Consider the following 18,361-nt stretch of genomic DNA (forward strand, 5'->3'; position numbering starts at 1 on the left):
GCTAAGAATAACCATATGCAATAAAATTATTTTTTATACCGTTCTCACAATAGCCAGCCGAGCACTTAGTGAAATGTGTTGAATAGATCTTATATACATACACAATATTATCATTTATCGTATTTACTTTACCGTTTTATTCATTACTCGTCTTTTTCAGTAATTCCCCGGGGGCAAAGATATTCTGAAATCAATGCATAAAATGATTTAAAAAAATATAATATTGTATCGGATGGGCAGATTTGTATTTATATTATATACGCATTTCAAATTTGACTAAAGGATAGTAAGTGCGCGTTATATGATTATTGTGTCTTTTAATAATTGCAGCATATACGACATAATAATATATTATTGTAAGAAAATTAATTTTGCCGCGAAATATGAAATTAAAAGTATTGGCCATAAGAGAAAATAAAATATACCTAACAAAACAACTATGATTAAACTGATATACTATTCTTGATAAATAGTCATCAACATTGACTGAAAAATTAATTTAGTGTGTTAAATGGACATTCCTCATAAATATATTAAGCATATACGTAAAATATGCTGTCCACTGTTTTATGGACGATAAACTTTTGTCGGACGCGTTTATTTCGGAAAATTGGCCGATATTACCAACGCCGGCAAATGTCATTGGTAGTACCTACTCATCGACGGCATATGTAGTGGTGGCCCAGTTTCACGTGATGATTATACTTCTTACCGAACCACGTGGTTTATTACAAATATATTTAGTTTTCAACGATTATAGGTAAATTAAATGTTAAGATAAATGCACATAAATATAACGCCGTCGTTATTTATTTATAAAAAATTGAAAAACTGATACCCTGCTTAAAATTAATTTAGGTACGCATAAGAATATTGTGAAGAAGTATACATGCAAAAGTTATTTTAATAAGAGTGGTTGGTGCTTTGGGCGAGCACTGCAACAGCAAAGACTTTCATTATAGTATACCTCCAAGCGGAGGCGAGCAGCGACTATAAATCGGCCATTCCGGGAAACATATATACATTACCAGCTCAATAATTATTGTCTACTTATTACTAAATATCGATCTCAATTTTCATCAGTCCTTGCCGGTGGGGATTTCCACATAACCACCCTATAGTCAGTCCACCCCCGCCTCGAACGGATACGTCTAGGAGACAAGAGTAAATAAATAATCTCCATAGCCTCCTCCCTCCATAGAAAAAAAAAATAAAATTGAACACTATAGATGGCCCTCATCTGAGGTATTTCGTATGATAGAGGGCAAAGTTTATAACGCCCAAGCGGTGTTGGTGTAAAACAAATATAGGTCAGCAATATATACAGAAAAATTTGTATAATATGATGTCGTGTATACCTATTACGGTATTAAGTACTAACAAACCACACAATAATTAGAATCAGCTCTTTTATTCAATCGTCACGTATGGGTATTATAAATTTACAACGCGCAGTAAATCTATATTTTTTTTTTCAAATCGAACTTCCTCGCCCAAATCGTATGTGATGAACGGGAGCTGCAGATAAGTCCACGAGGTGCAGATACCAAGTTATATATCTATACCTAACAGAACACGTCACATATATATTATATATTTGACGACGGCGTTTATTAATGAAAATTTCGTCTTACGCTTGGAATTTTAATCTTTACTTGGCTCAAGTCCCTCGAGGTGAATATTTCGATATTAATATATTATATACGGACCGACGAGACGGCGTCACCGCGCGCACGTTATCACGTAGGCAGGTACCTACATAATAATAATATTATAAAATAATATATTTCATAAAACGACAAGACGTGTACGCTGAGTCTGAGAGAGCGCCGCGCATAATTAAAAAAAATAAAATAAAAAAATTGAATTATAATCCCGCAAGAACACGGTCTAGGGGTATACACAGCTAGTAATCCGATATTTTCGCACCGTTTATATTTTTAGGCGCCTGTCATTACGTATTACTATTATTAATAATCGGATCGTCGGGCTAAATAATAATATGATACACAGTGCCGTGACGGAATTGCGTCTGAGGCAAACCCGTTGGTTTACCATCATTTTCTATTATTTTAATATAACATCGCATTATTTTATACGATGTGTATACCTACAGGGTAAACGGTTTGAATTTTTGGCTCTTAATAGTTATGTGATTTTCAAAGAGAAAATGCGTTTTTACTCGTTTTAAATGTTATTAAAAATCAAATATATTGTAACGTTCTGCAAAAAAAAAAAATATACATTTATTTTAACTCTTTAAAATGTCGGCTTATAAAAATAAAATTAAAATTATTGCAATGTGCAGTTGTTTTTGGATTTAAAGCGTAGAAAATACGAATATTGTGAAGTGTAAAGGGTATACTTAACCCAGCTGGTCAGGGTAGCCTGTGCAGTAATGTGTAGCACCTGTTATTCCCACATTAATATTTTAATTGCGTACCTGTTTTACTTACATAAAATACTACTCATATTTGTTATATTTTAAGTCAAAATGTTTATAAATTATTTTTCTTGAAAGATTGAAACATTTTATTTTTTGACGACGTTTACCGAAAATCCTAATGAACAATATTCATAATATGAATTTGATTTCTTTGCCAAAATTTCGTGTTATAAATACTCAAAACTGTACAAAAATAATTTTATGTTATGAAAATAAAAACGTTTTCTGAAAAAATAATAGCGTTGCCGGTTGAACTAATCACCCTGTACATAATAATATGTTTCATAATAATTTATAGCACATAATAATATCACGATATTATATACGAAAATGTTAATTCACGTGTCTATGGCGGTTAGATTTTTTTTCAACGTGGTTTGTAGGTCCGGGTTTCTTCTCCGACACACACACATAATATCGACTGAGTGAAACCACCGTCATAGTGTTTTTTTTTTCACTTTAATCGCATCGCATCATCGTTTTGTCTTTTTTTTTTTTAATTTTGGTTTTTTATACTTTGGCGTCATATTCCTAACGTTTTCTTTTGGCTACGGTATCACGGGTCTATTTAATGTTTATTATACCTACGTATATTTAGTAAAAATCGGCTGAATCTATTGTATTACACGTTTGCAAAAATAATAATGTACAATCAAAAAAGTTAGGTAACTATATTAAAAAAACGAACTAGCACTCAAACGAATTGTATTCCAACAATATATTATGACATTCAACGAAATTAATAGGTAGACGTACAAATAGCACAAGCTGTAGAATAGTCTACAGGTTTCTAGTCTGACATGTTAACTTTTTATTTAATACACTCGTGAAACTAATTTAATCGAATGTAAGAAGATACTCTTAAATCTCAACTAAAACTATTTTGTTTCATAAATCTGAGACAAGTCGCGCGTACGCCCAAATTCAATACATTGTATATAAGATCTATACACCATCTTATAGAGCCAGCTGGTGCTATTATTGACTTCCATTGTGTTTATGTGTTACATAATATTATGTATTGAAAAATTTCTATACTAGTCGTTAGAACAGCGTAAAAATAAAAATATGCATTGTTTAAGTATCAATATTTTGGCAACGCTGCACGATTTTTATTCACGATTTTTACCGCAAATGTTTGATGATTATTTATTGGGTGAAAAACCAGACCTATGCCTGTACAGTTGTACTGCTGTACGTCATGTCGATCAATAATAAACCAACCACGATCTACATTTTTGAAAAATTTTGAAAACTTGATAATTATAACTATTGTAATAACCAAATGATTTTGAAAATTTTTGAATTGTACATAGTAAGACATAAAAGCGATAACTTGCTGACTAACTTTGCATCGTGGTATGTAAAATATTGTAAAAGCTTCCTTGCAAATTAATCATGCCCACTATATAATAAATAATAATTAACATAAAATTATATTTAACCATACATTCATATTATGATATCATTCATCTCATTAGATCATCTAGTCCACGATAAACATTGAAATTAATGATTGTCTGAGATAAGATATCAAATTCATTAACATGCATAAACTTTAATTATTTCTATTTGAAAGTATATGTTATATATTCAGTAAAGTTTTCACTCTTGTAGAAAATATTATATTTTAGACAATGCTTTTGACAGTGTCATAGTTACTGAAGGATCACATATTGAATATTCGTCTATTTTTTCAACGGTCTAAACTTCTGAAAACAAAAGATTGATTTATCTCCTTTGGCCAGACATTAATGTGATCACATCGTCGAACTTGACCTACATCTGTAAAATTTAAATTCAACTTCTATGTGTGTAGCGATTACATAAACTATTTTAATCTGTAATGTTATCTGTACCAGTGAAAAACGATAATCAGTTTTTATAGTCTATATTAGGTATTTCGTATTTAATCAAATAAATTAATATATGAATTAATTTTTACAAAACATAACTTTTATTGAGAATGTGATTTTTTTTTTAACTTTAAAATCTTGAATTTATATTATCGTAATATTAATATTTGTACAATAGTTTAACATAAATAATAAAAATTAACAAGTAAATGGGGGGAGATGAGATGATACGAAATAATAATGCAAGAGTGGCTGGCCCTCATGTGGTGTTCAAAAACAGAAAAAAATCTTCAAAACGTCAAATAAATTATATTTTAAAAGTTGAATAGAGTCTTATTTCTTTACAACCGTATAAAATGTATGACACTGTATTTATGTCATTCGAATATATTTTTAATTCTGTAGTAGGCTGAACTATAGTTTTTGCTAGTCCTGTGTACCTTAAAATAGTGTAAACAGGTTTTTAGTAAATTAATAATAATATTATATTTCCAAATTGTATTTTCAGCATTTTTAATGATAAAAGAACAAAATACATAACGTAATGAAACTTACATTTAAATTTCAAATTTTTATCAGCATAAATCGAAACAAGTTAAACATTTCAAATGTCTTTAATGCAGTGTTGCGTAGCTTAAAAACATCTAAAATATATTTTGACAAATTAAATAGCATCATGTCTAGCAAATACTATGTAGTAACACAAATATTTGGTGCTAAAATCAAACTTTTTTTTAAACTGGTATTGCATAAATATTAAATATTCAAGTATTTTTATCTGTTTGTATTTGTTAACATATGAAATGCACTTGAAAGTTTTACTTTTGACCAACAAAATACAAACTAGATCAAATTTCCTATCAGTAAACCTCATTAAAGTGGAAGATTGAAGCAATTAATCTATTAAAAAAAGTATGGTAGAACACAAAAAATATAAAATACTCACACATCATATAATTATTAATAGAGTGTCTGCAGCTCCGCGCAATATTGTTTTCTCTTTCTGACCCACGCACAACACAGTCACACAGATAGCGAACGTATTAATGTATAATGGGTATATTTTCTTAGTAGTACAATTTAGAGGATAATTTTTCTGACCGTATCGAACTATCAATATTGTTACCCATCACTATTTTTTACCTTACATAATTTGTTTTTAATTTCAGCAGCGTTTTTTCATAATATAACAATTTCCAGTTTGTGTTGTAATTACACAATATTGTATAGGTATATTAGTTTAGGAAATTTTTCATACTTAAATATCTATAAATTGAATCAAGATTATATTTTTTTTTATATTACAGTTTTAATGATGTATATATTTTATTTTAGAAATATCTGTTGCCATTGAAAAGTGTCGAAAACTCTGTACTAATTGAACCGTCAGTGGTTGACGAGATATTTTACCAGGTAAATAAATAGATTTCACTATCATATGCTCATTTATACATATTAATATAATGTACTATCTCTGACCTTAGATACCAAACATTTTAATGGAGCACGAACAATTCCTAAAAGATCTACATAAACGTCTCGAAATTTGGGACGCACATCAGAGAATCGGCGACATCTTATTAGAAATGGTTTGTTGGGAGAAAAGTTTGAAATATGACTGGTATGAAATTTATTTTGTATGATTTTTTCTTCTATACAGTTTTCAAAAAAGCCTGTGATAGATTCATATACATCGTTCATAAATAACTGGAAACAAGCTAAAGAGGCTATCAAATCGACTTGCAATTCAAAACCAGCATTTGCAAGATATCTAGAGGTATGCAAAAACAATTAAAGATCGGGACGATCGTTTAAAAAAAAAAATGTTTCATCAAAAATCAATCACATTATCGATTTAAAATTTACACAAATTAATAAGTTATATCTGTTTGTTTTTGTACAGTCGACAGCTCGAGAACATAAAGGAAAGTTGGCACTAGATTCACTTCTCATCATGCCTGTCCAGCGAATACCCAGATATGAACTTCTCATACAGGTATTTATTTATTTTTATTTTTTATACCTAATATCTAAGAACTATATAGTTAATTTTAACTAATTATATATACATAAAATTGAATATTTAAAGGAAAGAACGTATTAATTGCTATTTAATGCATCGATGTACCAAACTACCAATTGGATTTCCATAAACTAAAATATTTTGATTAAAAATTTTTCAATAAAATAAAAAATAATATATTATTTTGTCTAATTTAATTACTGCATTTAGTAGTTTAAAATAGTAGGTTCTTACAAATTTAAAATATGCTCTAAAAATCATTAAAATATTCTATAAACATTCTATTAAAAATGATAATCATATCGTTGAATTTAAAATAATTATTAATATGTGTTTTATTTTTGTTTTGTGTCGATCGAGTCACGTTTTTATCCCTTTGAACAAATGTGTGTGAAACCTAAAAATAATAATATATATTCTAAATTCATCAGCGTTATGCAATAATTCATATTTTAATTAGGTAGTACCATACATACCACTCCACCATGAGCCATGTTATGTTAAATTAGGATTTAAGAACAGTCTAATTAGGCGAGGGTCCAGGGGCTTAGAGGAAAAAGGGCCCTACTCCAAAAGGGGTTTTGGACATGTTATTATATATAACCATTTTTTTTTTTGAAGGTTAAAGATTGGTCAAAACTAATCCGTCATGATTAATAAAAATGCATATATTATGAGCAATGATTATTAATACTTACTGTATTTTTACTGAAAAAAATGTCTCACCAACTCAGATTTTATATTTTTAGTTCCACGCCTGCGTTTACCTCTATCTAACATTCGGCAAACACAATATTACGTAACTTAATATATTATATAATTTTGGTAGCTATTTCTTACTTTTATTAATTTATAATTTACCACTAAAATATATACTATGAGCTAATCATTTCAATGTCTACCAATAAAAGGCACGCACGTCTGTTTGTCTCCATTATTTATCGCGTTATTGTTAATGTATATTTTAGTGCATTATAATATATAGATTATAACCTAACTAGGTTTTCCCTTTTTAATTTATTGAAACATTGTTTGTTTTTCCGGCTCGTATATACGACTTGAAAACCACGTGTAATAGGAGTCCATTCATATTCATAACTATCGGGTTTTTGTTTTATTCAGACCCTATTGAAACACACCGAACCAACGCATCCAGATCACGAGTCACTGATCGAATCGCAAAAGCAAGTGCACGAAATGGCCGTGAAAATCAACTGCACCGAAAAGGACAACATGGAGCTGGAGCAGATCGAGTCTTTGATCGACGGACTAATACATTTGGCGGCCACCGACCGAACATTCCTCAGACACGACTTGGTGACTATCGTTTCCGGGCAGTCGATGAACCGTAAGGAACGAGCGCTTTTTTTGTTCTCCGACTTGCTGATCGTAACCAGTATCAAAAGAAAAAGCGGGACCATACGTAAACCATCCACGTAAGAGGCACACCATTATCTATTAAGTTAAACAAACACCAGACGTGATGGTGCAAACATCTCAAAACGATTTCCTAGTTGTGTTCTATACCTACTACAATTTGAGTCTGTCAGCTATAAAAGTCTTTATGATGATGTTTTTTTTTTTTTTTTAAAAACGAGTTAGAAATCTGTAGTTGATTTTAAATTTTAACGAACTTGTTATAAACCAACAGTCTGTGTAGAATGAAATACACAAAACTGTTAAGCCTGACGTTTACTCAAAAAAACATAAAATAATATAGGAATTATATTAACTTTTTGACTAGATGTTTAATAGTCAAATATTACATTGTCCACGGGTTTATAATTAAAATTAAAATCAGTGCATTAAATACATTAATAATATAATATCTGTACAATATGTTCGGTTAAAAAATCGTGTATACATATTATATTGACTACAAATATGGAATTAAATAATTATTAAATTTCACATTAGTATTATGTTTGTTGTTCAACTAATATCGATGTATTTTGCTAAAACAACTTCTAGATCATTTCACACATTTTAATATCATGTAATACCTAAGTAGATTTATTCGATAGAAAAGTTGATCAAATATTTGAGCAGCGATAGCTATGGTTGAAAAATATTCCGTTGTGAAATAAGGAATTAATAATTCATATTGCCATTAAAAAAGGAGAAAAAAGAACCAATACAGTTAAATTATATCTTTTTTTCAATAACGTTGCCTCTTGTAACTACTTTCAATAATTATTTTAAAACGTTGGTACCTTTTGAAATAATAACGAGTGTTTTCTGATTAAAAAACCATCCAGCATTTATCAATTCATGCTCATTTGTTGTGTTATTACTTATTGTAACTTAGTTGTTGATAATTGATATGTTTATTGAGAAAGAAACTAAAGTAGCCAAGATCTACTTCCGTCGACTAAAAGAATAATTTGCCTAGTTGTATTTTTTTTTATACTTGTTTTAAGATTTTGTCAATAATACAATTTTAGAAATTTTAAAAACACCCCCCTCCCCCGAATTAATTATTTTGACATGTTTTATTTGTTGGGCTGTAAACAGCGCAGAGCTTATTTTAAAATCAACTAGTGTTGCGGTATCAACCCCTCTACCTAGCCATTATGAGTTATACTATTGTAGCGAATATTAATTATTTTAAATATCGCTCAATGTGAAAACCGAGTTCTCCCAGCTTGAAATCAACACATGACTGTATTTAATATTGACACCAAAGCTACAGATTTTTAACTGAAGCAGCTGCAACCTCAGAACTCATATTTTTGTGCTATTTTTTTTTTGTCTTTATTAGTGAAATTACATCCCGGAACCATTGTTATATAGTAGGTGCAATGAATTATTATTGCGTCCAATTTGTGTACTGTATAATTAGGGATGGTCGTATAAGCTACGTAACCAAATAATGTTCAGAAGGCTATCGAAAACATTTCTAATAAGATTTAAAATTTTAATATGTTACATGCATTTTAATGTCATACACGTTAATGAGCCAAGAAAAACAGTTTGAGACGTTTATAATAGATGTTGTGAAATGAATTCTGTAAAATATTATTATTGGACATTTTACAGGACTACGCCAAACAGCGTCGTGAGCAATTTAGAAGCAAACAAATATAAGTTACTTATGAAGATACCATTGGATGATGTTGAAATAGTTAAAGGTATAAATTAGCATTACTGCCATTCAATAACTAAAAGAAATAGTTTTTAAATTCAATATATTATTAACATTTACATTTTATGCATTTATAACTCATCATGGATAACTTTTTTACTTCAATTTTTCTACCACGATAACTTAAAACAAATATTTTGTGCTCACATTATACATTTTATATATTATGCTTTTATTTACATATTATTTAAAATTTAAAGTGTACACAAAAAGTCTGCTTAAAGTTCACAAATTTATTATTTGTTTATTTAGGTAACAGAGTAAAATATCGTAAAATTCAAATTTAATATTTTAAAGATTGATAAGGCAGCTGTCAGAACAACACTATTATTTTATAATCATTCTTGATGATGACTTATGGTTACTTTGTATACTTATTAGGAAATTAGAGTATTATAATATGTTTCGTTGTAAATAATATAAATAATTAAAATATTAAATCCTTGATGATATTTCAGTTAAAGATGAAAACGTACGGCGCATGCTTCGCGAGATGGAGTATTTGTCGGAAGATGTTTCCACGCTGACCCAAATGACGGATATGGTTTCTATGTTGCACTGTCCACACAGTCATCTGGAAGACTCGATTAAAGATATGCTTAGTGCACTCAACAAACAGCTATCAGAACGACAAGCCAGCGACACTCAACTATGTTATCTAGAACTAAACTTGCACACCAGGTAAAAAGAATATGGACGGCGTAGAGTATATACGCGTACGCTTATAGAAGCTTCAAAATAAGAAAACGATTGTTCTAAGTTCTATTTTGTTGATGAAAACTGTTAGGTGCCTGAAATAGTATGTTTAATATTAATTCTTTATAAACAAAATTCATACACAAAAATAAAACCACATTAAGTTATTATATATTGCATATTGTGTAGTTATTATACTCATAGGCGCAATTAGGGGGGGGGGACTTAGGGGGTATTCCCCCAATTTTAAAATTAGCACTCTCAAATAATGATCGTGCTTATGTATCAAAAACTTCTTCTTTCAAAAAAAAAAAAAAACTAAAATGATAAAATGCGTAGCATAAGCTCCCTTAGTTTTTTTTATTGAAATTGCGCCCATGATTATACTGTAGCAGGGGAAACGACTTTCGATTTGAGAAAAATCACAAGATTGAATGGGATGAGTGAATGTCTAATTTATCGATATTTTTTTTTTTAGGAATGGTACCGAGACCGTATCAATAATGTTTTCGAAACCAGAAAAACGAGCAAACTGGGAAGAGTCTTTTAACGAGGCCAAACAAAAACTCGGTTAGTAAAATGATATATATTGGCGTATTACTCAACAATAGCGCACCAGATGCGTCCATAGATATAAGAACTTTTACAAGACCTACATAATAATAGTATTAAATTGGTTGTAAGAGAAGTGTCTATACGTGTAGACTATTTCATGGTAGCAGGTATATTCGATTCTTGCAAACGATAACAATACAACTACAATAATGTTTAGGTTTGTCGATAAAACAGCGGTGGTAACCTCGGTGGTTGGTTGCACTATTATGTTGCTTTACGTCATCCCCCTTTTTGTATACACGTCATGACGATGCTTTTGAATGCATTTAAGACTTACACCTAACACTTGTTTTTTAATCACTGCTTTTCCTTTCGTGCATTTCAGTCCTATCCACGGACCGGAGGCCGAATGCTGATTTCGTGGGGCCAGTGCCCATACGAAAGACCCGGGCCGGTTTGCAGTTTACGTGTGCAGCGCCCGCGTTGAACCAAAGAGACGTGTGGGTTTGCAACAGTGACGGGTACGTGGGCCAAGTGTGCGTGCTGAGCCTCTACCCCGAACCGACGGTCACCTCGTGTAACGGTGTATGCAACGCACGCATACTGTGCGTTACCTCGATACCTGCACCCCAACGCATCGAGTAAGTCGCCCAGTTCTGTACGCTGTCTGCAGCGAGACAATTATGATATAGGCACTGTGATAACAATTCAATTTTATCAATTTTCTTTTCCCCTTTGGTTCGCCACCCAGTCAAGCCAACAGTGCCGACAAAGACGACCATAGCAGTAATCCAGAGATCAGCATATCGATCGAAGACTGCGCTGAGCAGACCGGACCGGACATCAAATTGGATAGGTACGTATAATGAACGTTTTGTGATCACACCAACAGCCATTTACGATTTACGTGTCACACCCAAGAGTCGTATAGGCTGTGTCAATTCTAAAAACAGACGAATGGGGTCATTCGCAACGATGATGCACCGTTTGTATAAGAGTGGCTAGAAATTTGCTTCAACAAATTAAAAAGCCAGGAATATAGAATTCAAACAAATATAATAAATTTCTGATTGATAACTATAGATATAAGACTACGAAGTAGGTCTGAAAACATGTTCTTAAAGTATTTAAATGTCGCGTTGATTTCATTTTTTTGTCATAAAAATTGAAAACTTCGAACATAAATTTCGTTCTTTTAAATTAACATAAAAAATTGTAAGATATTTAAAAAAAAATTTTAACTTTTTGAGTAAAACTGGTGCACAACAATATTTATTGCGCAGCTTTCTTATCTACTAAGAAAATGTAATCCTCAAACCAGTTGGTCGTAGGATGGAGGTAATTCTAAATTAGTTCCCACAAATTTATACTCATATTGTTTTGTCCCACAGCTCGTCGAGTGAAGAGGATGACGAAAAGGACGCCGGTCACGATCGCGTCCCTGACGGAATGTACCCCACGGACCCTGTGGACTTTGAAGGTGAACCCACCATGTGGTTGGGTACAGAAGACGGATGCATACACGTGTACAATTCAATGGACAACATTCGAATAAAACGGAATAAAGTCAAAATTCAACACGGGTCAGCTGTGCATTGTATCATGTAAGTGCTTGGCGTGGACCAATAACATTAATTTTATAATACAATTTCAATTATTATGATTTAAAACTGTATTATTATGTTATTATAAGTGATGTTAGAAAGTGAATGGCATAAATTGCTTATATAATTGAGTATTTTTTATGTTTTGTTTATCTTAATTTAATATTTAACTGTTTAAAATAGGGAATAATAGTAAAACTATTTCTGTTTAATAGATATCTCAACAATCGCGTTTACGTTTCATTAGCAAATGGTGATATTTGCATCTACTACCCAGACACGAGTAAGTATATTATGACAATACCTATATATCTGCAATATTTTATTACAATCTTTAATCTTCAGATGGTAGTTGGAATACATCGGATCCGGTGACCATCAACGTTGGTTCAGCTGCTATCCCGGTTTCCAAAATGCTGCCCGTTGGTGATAAGCTCTGGTGCTCGTGTCACAATACGGTCAAGATATTCGACACGGTCACATTACAATTTCAAGTGAGTGGAAATGATGACCTGGTTGTCCTGCAAAAAAAAAAAAAAAATTACAGTTATTTAATAACTCATAATTCACCTAGTTATATATTAATGTGTACTCAACTGCATGTGTTCGGATAAAAGCATCTTCGACAACATATGAATTTGTTTTATATTTTTCAATAATATTTAAATCCTTGTATTGAAAAAAAAAACCGATTATATTCGGTCAAATATAGTAGAAAATTCATTACAATATGAATACTTATTTTTGACAATGGTGATACCTATACTTTAGTGTAAATTATAAACTATAAAATATCAATAAGCTAAGTATAATAATATTAATTGTACTAAAAATAATAAAAAAAACTGTATCTGTTAGTAAAACAAAAGCAATTATTAAGTTATGTTTTAAATTTATAACTTTTAAAAATAGTTTAAATGATAGTATATTTTGTATTCAACGATTTACCACTATAATTTAAATTACTTTCCTACGCAAATTCTAATATTAGTATTTAAATAGACGTTTACAAGTCTATAGGGTGGAACTAATTTATAATTCTCTATTTCTCTATACGAGTTATTTTATCATTTGTCTATATTTTAGTGTTAGACAACTTATTATAAATTTAAAACCAATACAATCAATATTCAAATATTCATTGACAATGCCGGAGAACACTCTGATATCCTCTTCTATTAAATCATATGCCTTAATGAATGAAATATACATATATTGTTTTGCTGGACAAGGGCATGCTCATCAATGATACTTTACGAACAGCAATGGTGCCGAGCCTTATGTGTTTGTGTAATCGTGTGTAGGTATGTGGTAGTTGGTGATGGGCACTACTTATTGTATTCAGCATAACACGGTTCGATGTATAATGTATTTTATATGGTCGATCACTTAATAAATATATGTTGACCTATATGCACATTCTGTTCTTCTGAATTCGCTAATCGTCACTGTCATAATCGGCTAATATCACTACTTCTGCGGTGTGACATGACGTGACGATGCGCACATTTGTGATGCTCGAACACTGACCCGACCTACAATCTCTTAGCCCCCAACCACAACCCCTCCGTTGGTCATTATCCAGCCCATGACCTATATATGTACATCTCGCACGATTATTATACCTACCTATTTATTGTAATATATATATATATATAATTCTGTATTATATGTGTGTATATTGTGCGTGTACGGCGATATTGTATGGAAGCGGTTACTTACCCATTTATCGTTTTCAGCATTCTTTCGTGATCGGCGGCGACTCGAACCGATCGATTACCAACATGGTCGTGTCGGGAATGGGCGTGTGGCTGTCACTGCAGAACTCGGCCGTGCTCCGGCTCGTTCACTCGGTCACGTACGAAGTTCTAGCCGAAGTAAACACTGCGCCGGCCGTCACTAAAATGCTGTCGAGTAAGTACCTATAACATAATGTGTGTCGCATTGCGGTCGTGCAGATATTTTATGGTTTCGCGACCGTTTTATTAAAAATATGTAGGTAACATTTATGGACGACGAACTTCAATAATGGTACATTTGTTGTTTTTTTTTTTTTCTAATCGTTTTTCTTTTTACCGTTTGTCCTTTGCAGGCTGCGACGACATCATAAGGCAACACAAAGCGGCGTGCCTTAGAGTGACGTCGCTGTTGGCGGTCAAAGACCTATTGTGGATCGGCACCAGTGCGGGCGTCGTCTTGACCATGTCCATACCGGCCGTGGTCGCGAACACCGGAAAACTCGTCACTCTCCCTGTTCCTATTGGTTAGTCGATATACTTTAAACCTGCATATACATACAGCACTATAACCAGACTTATGTATAAGACATTATCAAGCATGCTTAGATGTTATTTCTAGTGCGTGATGTGTGTGGGGAGGGAATGGAAAAGTCTTAGGGTCTCGTAGAAAATGGTCGACATTAAAAAACGCGCTGATTTCATTATTATTTTCTGTCAATAGTATAAAAAAATTAAGAATCTCAATGCTTAATATAACTAAAATTAGTTGTATTAATGATCTATGAAATAAATGCATGTATTAAAAGTCATGTATTACATTTAAAACTTATAAGTAGATGTCGGATTTTTATGATTTTACATATGTGTTTCTAGTCTATGCAGTTAAATAGGAGTGAGAAATCTTTAAGATTCATGAAACACAGAATTCATAGGAATAAATGTATTTTGCATAATATAAAGCATTTTTTATGGGTTAGAGAATATTTGAGAATATTTTTGTAATATCGGCATATAATGAATATATTTCACGTATATCAGCACTTTGTTACGTATAATGTTCACTAAATAATTCTGTTTATAAATAATTAATTTCTGAGTTTTAATAAAAATTAATCTCCAGGTATTCCTTATCGATTGCGATAGCACGTAGGTTATTTCGTTAGCTAAAATAAATTTAAACTGAATTTTTTTTTAATATTAAAAGAATATTTTGCATATTTAAGGACGTAAAACATCATATATCTGGTATTTTAAAAGAATATTAGGAGAATATATTACCTAATTTATGCAACATAAAAACATCATATTTTAAGGATTTTAAGAGAATATACATCCGACCTCCACTTATAAGAATAGTTCAAATACCTATTGTATTCATTAGTTTGTTAAAAGTATTTGAAATGCTTTTTCCATGCAAATACAAATATCATATAATATTAAAATATATTTTTACAAGACTGACAGTATAAAATGAAATAATTATAACCTATACTAAAATATGTATTTGATTGTTTATTCTGTCGTACGTTATAATATTATTCTCTTTACTTTTTCACACAGGTGTGCCACACGGTCACACGGGCCACGTGCGGTTCCTGACTCTGGTCGGCCATTTGCCGCAGAACTTTTCCAAACAGCGACGGCAATCGTTGAACCAAAGGAAGATGAGCTCGTCCGGCAAACTGTTGCTGATATCGGGCGGCGACGGGTACGAGGATTTCCGGTCGACGGCCGCGTCGGAAGTGGCTGGTCGCGAGGACTCTACTAACCACCTGTTGCTGTGGCACGTGTGACGGGATGCAGATCCGGTGTAGGAGACGTAGCCCTCAAATACATTATAGTCTCCGGTTTCAAGACCGTTCGTGGACCATCACCTCCACAGATCGATATTATAAATTATTAGTTGATAACACGTTTCTCCGATGTCGGGCGAAGACGAGTGTGCGTATGCGTCGCAGTCGCAGTGTTTCCTAGTATAATTCTCGGATCAGTGCACTTGAGCCATTTAAACTTTTTTGGGATGGTGGATGGGTCGTTGGAACCAATAACTCTGAACGGAGTCGTTTTTCGTTTGGTTCAAGTCCATTCCTATATAATATAATATAGCATACCGGATCGGCGTGTCTGATTTTTGTAGATTTATCGTCGGCGTCGATGTAGACTGTAGAGCGATCCGATCAATGTAATATTATTACCATTCAATCGACGATTTATTGTATAATTACTTGTTAGTTATAAGCAAAGATCGATACTGTAAATAGTTAACATGCCTATCCTTATCCGCCCATAAAAAACCATACGTGGACTTGTATTCGTATTTTCGCGAGAGTAATCCTACATATTTAAGTATTTGCTCGTGTGCTTAGAAAAAGGAGACATTGCATGAATGTATGAATTTTAAAGGATCCCCAAGATTTTATTGCGTCAAATCTCCTAACTCTTTATCCAGATTTTGAGTGGATATTATTATTAGGGTTCCTCGATATATATATGTTATACCTTATACACGTCATGTTATTATGATGCATTTTTTCACGATTTTTCATTTAACTATAATTAATTTATTGATTATTTTGATTATTTTTTTGTTATTTATAAATTCTCATCATTATTGCCATATATTTTTACTATCGTTCTTTGTCATTTTCTTATTATTACTAGGTACTATTATTACCATAATTATTATAGTCGTAGGCTAAAATTTGTGTTAAATAAAAGTAATATATTAATATTATTAAGTTATTACAATTTTTACTAAATTCATAAATATTGTAAAATTAAATTATACTCCTTTATTAGCGATAAGTATTTATATCGAATGTAAACTGCAGTTATATTAAGTCTTAGCTAATTTTTGTTTAGTGAGAAATACGTGTAGGTATTTATTTTAGGAATATCAGGTACAGTATTCCTAATTTTTTAACTTTAAATTCTTTACTTAAACCCGTTTAATTAATGTTAATATTATCAACTAAAATATAGGTACCTAATTTATTTTTATTTTGTTTATTAAACATATTTTATTGTTTTGTATGTCTCGTACAATTTAGATTTTTAAGTTATTATGTAATTATTTGTTACCAAATTGTTATTGTATACCTAATTAATACTATACAAATTTAATATAATTTAACATTTTGGATTACATGTTGAAATTTGCAGTACCTACCTTCGACCTACACAATTGTCCAGAGTACTATTTATTTTCAATTGTTAAAAACCTGTATTTCAAAAAATTAAAAATTAAAAAAGGTCAGGATGTTGGTAAGCTTCAGTACAGGATGATGTTTAAGGGAAATATTTGGTGACGTGTTGAGGTTTTATATTTGAAAGTTACGTTAAATCGCTGAACTTGAAAAATGATTTCAAGCTTAGCTTTATTAAAATACTTAACATGCCATTTATATAAATAATTTATAAACGTATCCTTATTGCACTCATGTAAAAATTCTCTATCAAAGATGGGACAGTCTAAATTCGATTTTCTACAATTATATCTTTTCTCTCTTTGTGCAATAAAGATAAAACGGTTTCACTTATAATCGTTTTTTTTATGATTTTGAGTAATCTTAAGAATAAAACTACCTATAACAAAAATTAAAGATGATAATATTTTTGAAGGTTTGACATATCGTTTTGACTTATATTTTGTTATTATTTGTTTTTTAACGACTGTTAACGCTTTACTGTAGGTGCATCAGGTAGAGAACTAGAGAGAGTCATTGCAATATGGTTGTATTAAATTTGAACTCAATACATTTTTACATAAAAATGATTCTGCGTGAAGACGGCTTGTCAGCCTAACAATTTTACCAAATAAATGTATAATATTATTGCAATTTATGTTATTTAATTTTACTATTAGGCATTAGTACTACAGTAAGTTAAATTCATTTTTACCCCTCCCCCTTCTAAAAAAAAATTGTATTTTAAAATGTCACTGTGTGTAAATTATATATAATGTAATAATGTATTCTAAAAGTTTCAAGTTCTGACGAATAATATATTCAAATTATAACAAAATAACTTAAGTCGTAATTTTTGGTTTACTATATAATTTCGTCTACATTTTAATTTTAAATGTTTGTAAAACATAACTGTGTTAATTTAGTGTTTATGTTTTTTGGTTACACTATGAACTATTTATAAGAATTGTTGTTTTACATTTAAAATCCATAGCTATAAAAATTAAACATTTTATTTATTTATTAATCACAAAATAATTTGAACTTTAAATCCTTATGAAATTAATCGTACCTTTAAACGGATCTTTAAAATTTCTCATCTGCTATTATAA

General features: G+C 31.1%; 1 protein-coding gene across 1 annotated transcript in view; it reads left to right on the forward strand.

The window, feature by feature from the left end:
* The window catches only part of LOC107168182 (rho guanine nucleotide exchange factor 17), a 69,202-nt gene extending 53,035 nt beyond the window's left edge, over window positions 1-16,167 (forward strand). Inside the window, exons 5-20 of the mRNA XM_089222582.1 lie at window positions 5,638-5,715; window positions 5,787-5,891; window positions 5,963-6,079; window positions 6,206-6,298; window positions 7,448-7,761; window positions 9,365-9,456; window positions 9,929-10,151; window positions 10,645-10,736; window positions 11,107-11,362; window positions 11,473-11,577; window positions 12,113-12,325; window positions 12,541-12,608; window positions 12,671-12,819; window positions 14,065-14,239; window positions 14,418-14,588; window positions 15,625-16,167. Of these exons, the coding sequence (XP_089078708.1) occupies window positions 5,638-5,715; window positions 5,787-5,891; window positions 5,963-6,079; window positions 6,206-6,298; window positions 7,448-7,761; window positions 9,365-9,456; window positions 9,929-10,151; window positions 10,645-10,736; window positions 11,107-11,362; window positions 11,473-11,577; window positions 12,113-12,325; window positions 12,541-12,608; window positions 12,671-12,819; window positions 14,065-14,239; window positions 14,418-14,588; window positions 15,625-15,857 (2,484 nt within the window). The 3' untranslated portion in view covers window positions 15,858-16,167. The remainder of the gene's footprint in view (window positions 1-5,637; window positions 5,716-5,786; window positions 5,892-5,962; window positions 6,080-6,205; window positions 6,299-7,447; window positions 7,762-9,364; window positions 9,457-9,928; window positions 10,152-10,644; window positions 10,737-11,106; window positions 11,363-11,472; window positions 11,578-12,112; window positions 12,326-12,540; window positions 12,609-12,670; window positions 12,820-14,064; window positions 14,240-14,417; window positions 14,589-15,624) is intronic.
* The last annotated feature ends 2,194 nt before the right edge of the window (window positions 16,168-18,361 follow it).

The sequence above is a fragment of the Diuraphis noxia genome, unplaced genomic scaffold (genome assembly GCF_037042655.1).
Source record: "Diuraphis noxia isolate RWA-SAM2 unplaced genomic scaffold, SU_Dnox_SAM2 contig0003, whole genome shotgun sequence".
Lineage (NCBI taxonomy): Eukaryota > Metazoa > Arthropoda > Insecta > Hemiptera > Aphididae > Diuraphis > Diuraphis noxia.